The sequence below is a fragment of the Staurois parvus genome, unplaced genomic scaffold, assembly GCF_062004578.1.
Source record: "Staurois parvus isolate SC_StPar_1 unplaced genomic scaffold, SC_StPar_1.0 ptg001805l, whole genome shotgun sequence".
Lineage (NCBI taxonomy): Eukaryota > Metazoa > Chordata > Amphibia > Anura > Ranidae > Staurois > Staurois parvus.
The window spans coordinates 1,251,680-1,264,138 of NW_028319601.1; the positions used below are offsets into that span (position 1 = coordinate 1,251,680).

Sequence of the window (12,459 nt, forward strand, 5' to 3'; positions counted from 1 at the left end):
AGGCTGCAGGTGTTTGTGAGGGTCCTGCATTCCTCTGTGTGGGTGGTGCGGCTGCAGGTATTTGTGTGGGTCCCGCAGTGGCACCACCCGCACACATGTGAACCGGGTGTAAAGAGAATCCAATAAACACAGACATGTTAAACAGACTGGTACTTTTTCAGAACAGCAAGTGTCATCACTGAGACATGATATAGGCGGGATGGAAGGTTCGGGGCCCTCTCTCTGCCATGTGTGGACAGTATTGGCGGTAATAGTCTTCCACCGATAGATGGCAGCAGCGCACAGGGTCGGGTCCTCCATCAGCTGTCCCAGGTGCGGAGTGTGTCTTTAACGTAAACACGGAAGTGGTCGGTGCGGAGAGGATCCCGGCGCCGGGAGGGGATGCCGGGCTGAGCTCACAGCATACCCGGGAGCGGCTGTACATGGCACGCTATGGCAGGCTGGGCTCCCCCTCGCCTGGAGGACTTTATACTGACTGACAAGCTGGGTAGTGGCACCTATGCCACCGTGTACAAGGCCTACAGGAAGGTAAACACAGCTGGGGGCTGACTCCTGGTGTACTCCTCCCCCCTCATACAGTGTATGGACTTCTACAGAGCTCCATGGTCAGTCCTGCGCATGCTGTACACTGTCACCGATGTCAGGACTACTCCATAGACTTGTATGGAGTGTAGCTGGGCGGACAACAGGGATGAGCTGTGCTTTGCTGGGGGCGGCAGTGGCCTCTCCCTTCCAATCACCTGCAGCCAGGGTGGTCCACGCCCCCAAAACCACAGCCACACCTATGTAAAGGGACAGACTCCAGAAACCATTGACCTAATAGGACCACATTGGACCCATAAGGTCCCAGGCATCTCCTTTGTGTACATGCAGCTACAAGGAATACCCTGGCCACAGGTGATTGGGTGGCAGTGCCAGCTTCCTCCCAGGATCACTGGGAACCCAGTTCAGACTAGGCTGCACCGATGCCTGGTATTACCGGCAAGTACGAATACCGATACTTGTGCCCAAGATACTGCCGATTCCATTTCTGATACCTTTTGCGGTGTGATTTGAGTCCATGCAAAATGAATGGCTCAAATTGCACTGCAAAGAATCGCATATGATTTGAACAGGAATGTGGTGCAATTTCTATCCAGATCACATGCGGTTTCCCCCACCACTGCTGTGTGAACCCAGGCTGAAGTCACTATGATAAGCCTGGGTTCACAGAGGAGCAGTGGAGGAAGCGGCATGTAATTCTGATGGGAATTACACCGCATTCCTGTTCAAATCATATGCGATTCTTTGCAGGGCAACTTCAGCCCATTTATTTTGTATGAACTCAAATCACACCACAAAGGTATCGGTTTTAGATATTGGGGCATTTGTACTCGTGAAAATACTTAATATCGGTACCACTGCAAACCTAGTTCAGACCAAACCAAAGCTCAGATCTGCACTACATCTGAGCACCACAAAAAAAACACTCTATAATTAATTTTTATTATTCAGAGCAAACTCCCCCATTTATCCATGTCTCCATGCTTTATTTGTTGAGAAATCACTTTGAAAACACTAGTGATGCATTGATATATTGGCTGATGTTTTGCCGATAGAACAAAAAAAAGGTGCTGATAATGATAATTTGACTTCAATGCAAAATCGCCATCCCATTGGCTTCAGTGACTTCAGTGCACCACTAAAAAAACCCCCATTGCATTCTGGTTGCAGCCATCTTGAGTAAGGGCAGATTATTCATGTAGCATTTACTTACCGGAATCCATCTGCCTTTAGCTCAGGCATGCAGGCTGGAGGGTGTGCTTAGATGAGAAAACCCTTCCTGAAGACTCCTGGGATAAATTACATCAGTTGCCTAGGCATGGAAACCAGGAAGTGATTGAAAAAATAAAAAAAACCCCAAAAAAGTATAAAACAAGTTAATAGAATATTCTATTAACTAATGCTAGCAGTATAAGTCAATGTTGATTGAGAGGGTGAAGTTTTACCTTAAACTTTCTTAGTCTTTTGCCATCTGTGTCCTGGTTAGATTTTCCTGACATCCTGTCCCTGAGACACCAAAGGAAGTGACAGGAGAGCTCTCCAAGGAGAGGAGAGCTCTCCAAGGAGAGGAGAGGTCCCCTCTTAGACAGGTGACCCCGTTTTGAAGGTTTCCCCTCTATTTCTGTTTCAGTGAAAACTACATTTTTGGACTTTTTGCTAATTTCTGGTGAAAATGGCAACAGGGCAGAGAGGGTGACTTTCCCCAGCAGGGACAAAGATCGCAAATAAAACCTGAAACAAAGAAAATTTCGCAATGAGGGTTCTTGAGAGTTATCGCTAACACTTAAAGTGGTTGTAAACCTTTACATATATCCAGTGAAGTGATTGGCCTCAGGTGATACACAGATGAAACTAAGTTGTACCTGTCTGCAGTTTTCTCTTCTCTACAGCCCTTCAAAGTGCAGAATTTATACAGCTTGACACACACCACACCACACCCCACCCCACCCCCCCCCCCCCGGCTGTCAATTTCAGGTTGTATGCCGGAGGGTCCCTCCCATGCCGTCTTTTCTCTTCTCTTGGTATCAGGAAAGCTTGTCAGAAGTAACTCATGCTGATAGCAGAGAAACATGGCAGCAGACAGAAATGACACTTAGTGCTCTGGATTGAGACACACACTATGTGTTTACTACTAAATGGGGATGCATCAATACCCTTTTTTTTTATCGGCAAGTACGAGTACCGTTACGTTCGATCAAGTACTCGTCAATACCGAGTACCGATATTTTGCAGTGCGATTTGCTTTCATACAAAATAAATGGACGCAAATTGCACTGCAAAGAATGGCATGCGATTTGAACAGCAAGGCGGTGCTATTCCTGTTCGAATTGCATGCAGTCTCCCCAGTGCTCTTGTTGAACCCAAATTACTTGCCTTGCCCCGGGAGCTGACAACCCATGCTACACAAAAAAACAAAACTGGCTAATTTTGTTTTATCTTGCTCCTAGATTCAAAGCAAATTTGTCAAGCTCTGAGTGTGTGCGGTAAATTGCTTCCAGCATTGTTCCTGTTTCTTCTTGCCGGAGGTTGCCATTTTTCTGAAGCTCAAAGCTCCTGAGCAGCAGTAAATTTTCAGACTTTCAGCAGATCAGCCTCTAGTGGCACTGATTTTTTGGCGCAGTGCTGTATTACTAGATTTTAAACAGTACACCCAGAGCTTTCCGTGATCACTGTGTCCTTCGGACACAGCTGATCACATGATCAGGTAAAAGGCCAATCACAGCGGCCCTTTAACACGTGATCAGCTATGTCCATGACACAATAGATCAGTGAGTAAATACAGTTGCCGGTTATCGGCTGCACTTTCCTCACGCTGTCACAGCATGAGGAAATTACTGCCGATAACCGGCAATTGTCACAGAGCAGATCAACACTGATGATCGGTGCCCAGCAGTGCCCCCCAGCGGTGCCGCCTATCAGTGCCCATCATTGCTGCATATCAGTGCCTCATCAATGCCCACCAATGGCGCCTCATCAGTGTCACCTCATCAGTGCTGCCTATCCGTGCTACCTTATCAGTGCAGCCTCATCAATGCACATCAGTGAAGGAGATTTTTTTTATGTTTGCAAAAAAAAAAATTTTCACATTTTTTTGCTTTTTTTTATTTATTTATTATTGTGTAAAAAATAAAATACCCAGTGACAAATAATACCACCAAAAGAAAGCTCTATTTGTGTGGAAAAAAATGTCATATGGGTACAGTTTTGCATGACCGCGCAATTGCCATTCAAAGTGTGAGAATGCTGAAATCTGAAAAGTGGCCTGGGCACGAATGGGTTAAAAGTGCCCAGTAGGCAAGTGGTTAAAACATATTTATTATGCTTTAGAAAAGAACTCTATGAGCATAAAAATACAGGTCCATATATTCATTTCTGAACACCTATATGCACCGCTCCAATGAGATAATACTGAACTGTGAAGAAAATTCCTTAATGAATCTGCGTTTTCCAGCTTCTCTGCTCCTCCCCTGATAAAATCCCAATTTATGGGTGTGGAGTTCTAGTGCGCCTAGGAGGCACAAGTGCAATGTGTCAAAGTCTTTGACATGCTGTGGCTGGACAAAGCTAAATTCTGTACGGTGTGGTGCTTCAGTGGTACAAGGCCCTTTGTATTCAGAGACAAATGCCTGGAAGATAGGTCTTCTGGATTCTGAGCATAGGGTCTTAAATGTCAGTACCACTTGGTACAGAGACAAGCCCAGTCCAGCTGCAGCATGCCACCTACATAGACTGGTTGCAGGCAGCGGGGCTGAAAACTGCACCTGTGCCTCCTGGATGCCCTAAAACCCTGGGATGCGTGCACAGCAGCTAGATGCTCCTGTGTGCATGAAGAGGACATGCCCAGTAAATTTAGAAATATTATTTCATTATTAATTGATAGCTTAATTACATTGTTTTGCTCAGTAGAGATTTCTTTCAAGCGTTATTATGTTATAAAGTAGTGAAAAAACACAGCAAGGCTCTGGTGGGCAGCAGCCCTATTCTAAGCATTGGGTGGCTGACAGCTCCCACAGCTAATTGCATATAATCACTAGTGGAGCGATTACCTGAGAATGTTCAGCCCTGGATGCAAGCGGGAACTGTTAACCTTCCATTGCTTTCAATGGGGCTTCTGTCCGCCTGCTTATCTCTGGGAACCCCCTCTTAGTCTTTCGCATGTAATCACTAACGGTCCCATTCCCAAGTATGTAAACCCAAACAGTGAATTTCTCTTTTTTTGGTTCCTTTTGAACTGTGAAATATTCTTTTTCTAAGCATTTTGTTTTTTATCTATTGATATGGGCGAAAAAGCCTATTGACCTTGCTCGCCAAAAATCTTGTTAGTTAGCTGGTAAGTAATCTATGTTTTGGAGAATAGGAAAGGGGGAGACTTTTCAAAGTCCTGTCCTGTTTGTCACCCTAGGCCAGGGAATGTGTTTCTGGTAGGATCACAAGGTGACAATACAATAAGTGTAAGAAAATGAATATAGCCACTACATCTAAAAACTGTTAGGCTATAACGTAACATTCTGTTTTTTAGTCAAATGTCACTTTAAACAAGCTTGTCAGGTCTCGGTCATTGTATCAGTAATATGTCCTTTGTGCACTTTTCTTTTTTCATACTATTAGCGGAACATGCGGGAAGTGGTAGCTATTAAATGTGTCAGCAAGAAAAGTCTGAACAAAGCATCTGTTGAGAATCTCCTAACAGAAATCGAGATTTTGAAAACCGTTCATCACCCCCATATACTGGAGCTCAAGGACTTCCAGGTTAGTGTCTACAGTTCTCCATTGCCAGAGTGTGTTTGTATTCTAGAAAACCTGACCAAATCTAGAAAACTCTACTCGCCTGGCTGTCAACCTCATCATTTAAAGTGCAGTTCCACCCAAAAGTGGAAGCTCAGCTTATCTGCCTAACCTCCCCCTTCACTGCCACATTTGTCACATTTTGGGGGAGGGGGTGCGGGTACTTGGTATTGACAGCTACCCGCTCCTACTTCCAGCTCAGGTCACCACAGCTGGAAGTTTGCCCCCAGCCCCCCCCCCCCCCTCCCCGTAGCCAGTTGCAGAGGACTGCAGCCCATTCACAAAATGCAGCGTGCTTCCTGCATGCACAGTTAGAAACATTTGTGAAGCTGCAAGGCTTCACTGCCAGTTTTCCTCCGTCAAGATGGCAGCGCCAGCACCCGACCGCCGATTGAAGTATCAGCTTGCAGTGAGGACAATGCAGGATTCCTAGACAGGCAAGTGCCCTAATATACTAAAAGTCAGCAGCTATAGTATTTGTAGCTGCTGACTTTAATTTTTCTGGCGGGAGGGCCAGAACTCTGCTTTAACTTCACTACTGTCTGAGTCACTGACTGGGAATCGGCATGCACAAAGTGAAATGGGTGTGAAGTGATATCTCCTGATGTGCAGGCTTGCTTTGGATCCATGACTAAAAAGCATTAAAGTGTATGTAAACCCTCACCCTGTAAAGCAACCCATTCCATTTTAAATATAAATGAAAGGCAAAACGTGTGTGTGTAAACCCTTTTTTTTTCCCTATTGTGTAAGTCATCGCCATCTGTTTTCAGCTGCATAAGAGCTAGGGGAGAAGAAACAGCATAACACTGATCTTCGCAGTGATAGGCTGTGCAGGGGAGGTGTGTCAAGACAAGTCTGAATTCTCCGCACAGCTAGAGAGCTGACCAGGATTTGCGGTTTTGCCTAGTGTGGTCAGCTTTTAAAAGAAAAGCAGAGGGACTGGCAGGAACACCAGGGATTTCACACAAAGGAAGCTATACAAAGCAAACAGGATACTTTCATGCAGGTACATATCAGGAATATAAAATGTTGGATTTCCATACTCTTTAAGAGCCAGGGAATAACATTTTGAGAAGGAGATGTTGGCAGTGGTGTCTTCTACTTTTCTCAGTACTGGTTTGCTTTACCTTTTCTAGTTTGTAATGATGTTATGAGGAAGTTCTGCACAATACAGTTATGACACCTTTTATGACTCATTCTCTATTAATTGACTCCTGATCAGCTTATTTAAATTTATAGCTTAAAATCAATTCTTGCACAAGAAGGTAAAAATGTTCATTCAAGCTGTACCTAAAAATAACAATGAAAGCAATTTTGACTGTTCATGTGACAATAAAACATTTTTTATTTGTTGTTTTGCACTGCATCATGACAGTGGGACCGAGATTACATATTTTTGATCACTGAATACTGTGCAGGAGGAGACTTGTCTCGCTTTATACGATCACGGAGAATTCTTCCGGAGAAAATTGTTCAAATCTTTCTTCAGCAACTTGGTGAGTAAATAGACTGGTGCTTTTTTGTTTTTTTTATGCTGTTTTACCCTGTTTTGTCTTTCACTCTCCTCTGGACATTGTAATTCTCTTCAATTTTTCACTTCATTACGTTGTTCTGTGTGCTTTTTTCCCCAAGTATTACAATTTTTCTGTTGTTTTCTTTAACCGCCTCCCGCCTGCCATATAGTACGACGGGCTCATGGTGGTTCTCTCGTTCTGGGAGGACGTCATATGACGTCCTCCCATTCTAACCACACATGTGCGGCTCCGGGAGCGCACAGCACGGCGATCGGCGGTGCACTGTGTCCCTCGGACACAGCGGATCACGATCAATGGAAAGAGCCAAAGATGTCGGCTCGGTCATGTGATCAGCTGTGTCCAATCACAGCTGATCACTTGTAAATAGGGAAATGACTGTTATCGGCATTTCTCTACTCACAAGCTGACAGCTCGAGAGGAGAGGAGAGCCGGTAATCGGCATCCCTCAGAGGGGACGTACTGTCAGGGCTCCCGGGTATGACCAGAGGTGTGTGACTGACGCAGGGAAACGCAGACCTCAGATATGTTATAAACGATATAATTTATTAACACTAACAATACAAACATAAACGCAGTGCAATACCAAAACATAACACAGTGCAAACAAACCCAACCAACCACCCACAGATAACAGTACATACAATGCAAGCGTCGTCAGGCAGGCCGGGTCAATATCAATTGGGCAGGGAGGTACAGGGGGAGCAAGCGGAGAATGGTCGGGGTCACAAGCCAGGTTCAGCAGGTAGCAGACAGCGAGGTACAGAGGGTCAGGCAGAGGGATGGTCAGACAAGCCAGGGATCAGGAGCAGGAGAATGGTCAGACAAGCCAGGGATCAGAGCAGGGTCAGCAGAGAATCAGACAGGAGCAGGAACAGGAAACAGGGCCCAGGAAAACCACACCAAGGCAGAGTCTGCAGGTCTGAATGTCCCTTAAATACACCAGTATAATTAGTTCCAGGTGTTTGACTGGCTGCAAGGTTGAGTCTCTGATTGCTGGGAGCACCCGTTGGCCAGCCCTGGTACTGCAGCTCACAAAGCAAGTGAGTCCCACTATTGCTGGCCAGTCCATTCCTGACAGTACCCCCCCCCCTCAAGGAGCGGCCTCAGGACGCTCCAAACAGTCCTAGCTGGGCAAAATGTTCCACCGCCCGGGTCTGGTAACTGGCGGGATATCAAAGACTGGCACACCGGGCAGGACTCCGGGCAGGGGCACACCGGGCTGGACTCCGGGCAGAGGCACACCGGGCTGGACTCCGGGCAGCGGCACACCGGGCTGGACTCCGGGCAGCGGCACACCGGGCTGGACTCCGGGCAGCGGCACTCCGGGCAGCGGCACTCCGGGCAGGACTCCGGGCAGAGGCACATCGGGCTGGACTCCGGGCAGAGGCACATCGGGCTGGACTCCGGGCAGAGGCACATCGGGCTGGACTCCGGGCAGAGGCACATCGGGTTGGACTCCGGGCAGCGGCACACCGGGCTGGACTCCGGGCAGCGGCACACCGGGCTGGACTCCGGGCAGCGGCACTCCGGGCAGCGGCACTCCGGGCAGGACTCCGGGCAGAGGCACATCGGGCTGGACTCCGGGCAGAGGCACATCGGGCTGGACTCCGGGCAGAGGCACATCGGGCTGGACTCCGGGCAGAGGCACATCGGGCTGGACTCCGGGCAGAGGCACATCGGGCTGGACTCCGGGCAGAGGCACATCGGGCTGGACTCCGGGCAGAGGCACATCGGGCTGGACTCCGGGCAGAGGCACATCGGGCTGGACTCCGGGCAGAGGCACATCGGGCTGGACTCCGGGCAGAGGCACATCGGGCTGGACTCCGGGCAGAGGCACATCGGGCTGGACTCCGGGCAGAGGCACATCGGGCTGGACTCCGGGCAGAGGCACATCGGGCTGGACTCCGGGCAGAGGCACATCGGGCTGGACTCCGGGCAGAGGCACATCGGGCTGGACTCCGGGCAGAGGCACATCGGGCTGGACTCACGGAAGGCAGGTTCTCGGACGGCAGGCTGACCGGTTTGGATACTGGCAGGATGGTACTGGTTGGAAAGAATTTTCGCTTTTTTCTGGTTTTAACTACTGGAGCACTGCAAGTAAACGCAGGTCTGCAAACGAGTGGAGCAGCTGAAGACAGAGAAGAGCTGGAGGATGGAACAGGGGAAGGAAAAGTCGCTACAGAGGGCTTCTTTACAGGGTTAAAGGCAGGATAGGTGCAGCGAGTGGGAACAGGGTACTGACATGCGGTAGATAGCCAAGTATACTGGGCTGTAACTGGAGGTGCTGTTGGGAATGCAGGAGTAGAGCTTTGAGGAAATAGATTAGAAGCAGGACTGGGTCTTTGTAAGCTGACTGAGGCTGGGTGCAACAAATCTGTCCATGTCTGCAGTATGGGTTGAACAAAGCTCAGCTTACACAAAGCCTGTCTGACCAAAGACTGCACTGCGTTTATACAATCTCTTAGTATCTGTGGTGAACATGTGGAATAACGCTCCAGAAAGTAATCCACATCATCCTCTAATAACCACACCAGGGACTCTACCTGGTCTGCACTAAATGGTGGCAAAAATTCATCCCTGCATTCGGGGGTACCAGACGAAACCAACTCAGCACAAACCTGAATCAAAGGTTGCACCTCAGAGAACTCTGTGCCCTGATCTACTAGAACATGAGCAGGCCGTATACATTCTAGCAGTTGATCCCGGATATACTCCTTCAGAGTCTGATAAGCATACTCCCTGTCATCAAACACTAGCAGATATAAATACGCAACCTCATCCAGATCCATCCTTCCCATCAACAAACCAAGATGGCTTCCCTGTGCAGACACTTCTGGTCAGGATTGGCCTTGGTGTAATGTCAGGGCTCCCGGGTATGACCAGAGGTGTGTGACTGACGCAGGGAAACGCAGACCTCAGATATGTTATAAACGATATAATTTATTAACACTAACAATACAAACATAAACGCAGTGCAATACCAAAACATAACACAGTGCAAACAAACCCAACCAACCACCCACAGATAACAGTACATACAATGCAAGCGTCGTCAGGCAGGCCGGGTCAATATCAATTGGGCAGGTAGGTACAGGGGGAGCAAGCGGAGAATGGTCGGGGTCACATGCCAGGTTCAGCAGGTAGCAGACAGCGAGGTACAGAGGGTCAGGCAGAGGGATGGTCAGACAAGCCAGGGATCAGGAGCAGGAGAATGGTCAGACAAGCCAGGGATCAGAGCAGGGTCAGCAGAGAATCAGACAGGAACAGGGAACAGGAAACAGGGCCCAGGAAAACCACACCAAGGCAGAGTCTGCAGGTCTGAATGTCCCTTAAATACACCAGTATAATTAGTTCCAGGTGTTTGACTGGCTGCAAGGTTGAGTCTCTGATTGCTGGGAGCACCCGCTGGCCAGCCCTGGTACTGCAGCTCACAAGGCAGGTGAGTCCCACTATTGCTGGCCAGTCCATTCCTGACACGTACACTGATCATCAGGGCACTGATCAGTGTGCCCTGATCTGTGTAGCCCCAGCAGTGCCACCTGTCAGTGTCCATCAGTGCCAGCTGTCAGTGCTCATCCATGCCACCTGCCAGTGCCCATCAGTGCCACATCAATGCCACATTTCAGCGCCTACCAGTGCACATCAATGCCACATATCAGTGCCCATCTGAGCCAGTCAGTGCCACCTATCAATGCCAGTCAGTGCTGCCTAACAGTGCCAGTCATTGCCGCCTGTCAGTGCCACCTATCAGTGCAATATGAGTGCTGCCTTTCAGTGCCCATCAGTGATGCCTGTCAATGCCCATCTGTGCCACCTACCAGTTCCTCCTCATCAGTACCCATCACTGCAGCAAAATTTTATAACAAAAACTGAGAAAAAACATTTTTTTTTCAAAATTTTCAGTGGTTTTTGGTTTGTTTAAGAAAAAATAAAAACCCCAGAGGTGATTAAATACCACCAAAATAAAGCTCTATCTGTCACACAAAAAAAATGATACAAATTTCATATGGGTACAGTGTTGCATGACCGCGCAATTGTCATTCAAAGTGCAACAGCGCTGAAAGCTGGAGATTGTCCTGGGCAGGAAGGGGGTATAAGTGCCCTGTAGGCTAGTGGTTAAAATACTCTGGCTTAGTTCAAAAAAAAAAAAAAATTGCTGAGGCAATTAATTACACGTAAAAAGGAGCTAGCAATTTGTTCTTTTTTTTTTCAGTGTCTCTCCTACTCCCAGAAAAATGACAACTTAAATGTGTTTAGCTAATATAGGCAACACTTCCACATTTTAGCTACAGCCTATCTGCTGTAAAGCTCAGCAAAGACTTAGTACTTCTGCTTTGTAGAATGAGACAACCCTCTGGTCAAGGCAGGGATGCCTTGCTTTATTTGAAAGATTAAACTGGTTAATCTGGACAGCAGCTCCGGCAGATATCCCAACATCATTCTTATTGTGCCCAGCACTACTAAGCGCCACAGTACCTAGGTAACTTTAGGTGCCATGTTAAATGCCGTTGAGTAAAGGCCCTTAAAGTGATTCTATCTCTAAACACAAAATGCAGAGCTTTGCTGGTTGAAGATTGTTCACCATCTGACAGTTTCAGGAATGTTTGATGCCCTGACACCTCCTATGCTCTGTGTGGTTCTATCCGCCTGCCAAACACTTCAAGAAAATGTTCCATTACAATACGATGTGGTGGTAGAGGCAGGCTTTGTATTCTTTTATGGCTTTGAGAAAGAATAGCTCAGTGTTTGTATATGTTGCATGGCATAAAGTGCCTAGAGAGTTTGCATAGTGATAAACTTCCTTTTTAGAGAATGAAAGCTAACCCCTCAATGGCAGCCTCTGGTATTTATTCAGGTTTTCTAATGTATATCATGCGTGAGTGTTGGTGCATGTGCATGATCAGAGCAGTTATAAGGCTGATAGAAAAGCCCCAAGTTGTACAGGCAATGTTGGAAATTGACACAAAGTACTATTTTACATGTTCATTTGTACAGTGTTCTGTGATTAATGGAGTTCTCATTTTTTTTTTACTCTTTTTTGGTATATAGACCTAGCCTTGTACTTGATATAGGGTAATTCAAATGTAGGTAGGTTACATTTCCAAAGTTTTACATAGTCTTTGCATTATTACTGCTTTCAGCTAGTGCTTTGAAGTTCTTATATGAAAGAAACATTTCCCACTTGGATTTGAAACCTCAGAACATACTTCTCGGGAGTCTGGATAGATCACATTTAAAGCTGGCAGGTGAGTGTTGACTTTATTGGAAGTGATAGAATATCATTTCAAAGAAGTTCTGTTCTCTAATTTGTAACAATACAGTACATTGCTCTTAATTTTTTTGTAGTTTTCAGTAAGGTAGTAATACTGTCTTAACATTTTATTAAAGGATACATTCACTTATTTGCAGGTTAAAAAAAATGTGCATTTATTTATTTTTTTCATATCCTGCACAGCATCTTGAGAGTCTGCAGGAGCATGACATTGCACCTGTGATCAGTACACTGTCTGCCCATACCTCCCAAATGTGTGGACTGTTACTGAAAAGCAGTAACAAACAATGAACTATAAGGGCACTTACTAGCTCCGTTGCACTT

The 12,459-nt window shown here is 46.9% G+C and overlaps 1 protein-coding gene across 1 annotated transcript in view; it reads left to right on the forward strand.

Annotated features, from left to right (window-relative positions):
* The first annotated feature begins 299 nt into the window (after window positions 1-299).
* The window catches only part of ULK3 (unc-51 like kinase 3), a 41,135-nt gene continuing 28,975 nt past the window's right edge, over window positions 300-12,459 (forward strand). Inside the window, exons 1-4 of the mRNA XM_089663937.1 lie at window positions 300-528; window positions 5,152-5,292; window positions 6,704-6,824; window positions 12,005-12,109. Of these exons, the coding sequence (XP_089520063.1) occupies window positions 433-528; window positions 5,152-5,292; window positions 6,704-6,824; window positions 12,005-12,109 (463 nt within the window). The 5' untranslated portion in view covers window positions 300-432. The remainder of the gene's footprint in view (window positions 529-5,151; window positions 5,293-6,703; window positions 6,825-12,004; window positions 12,110-12,459) is intronic.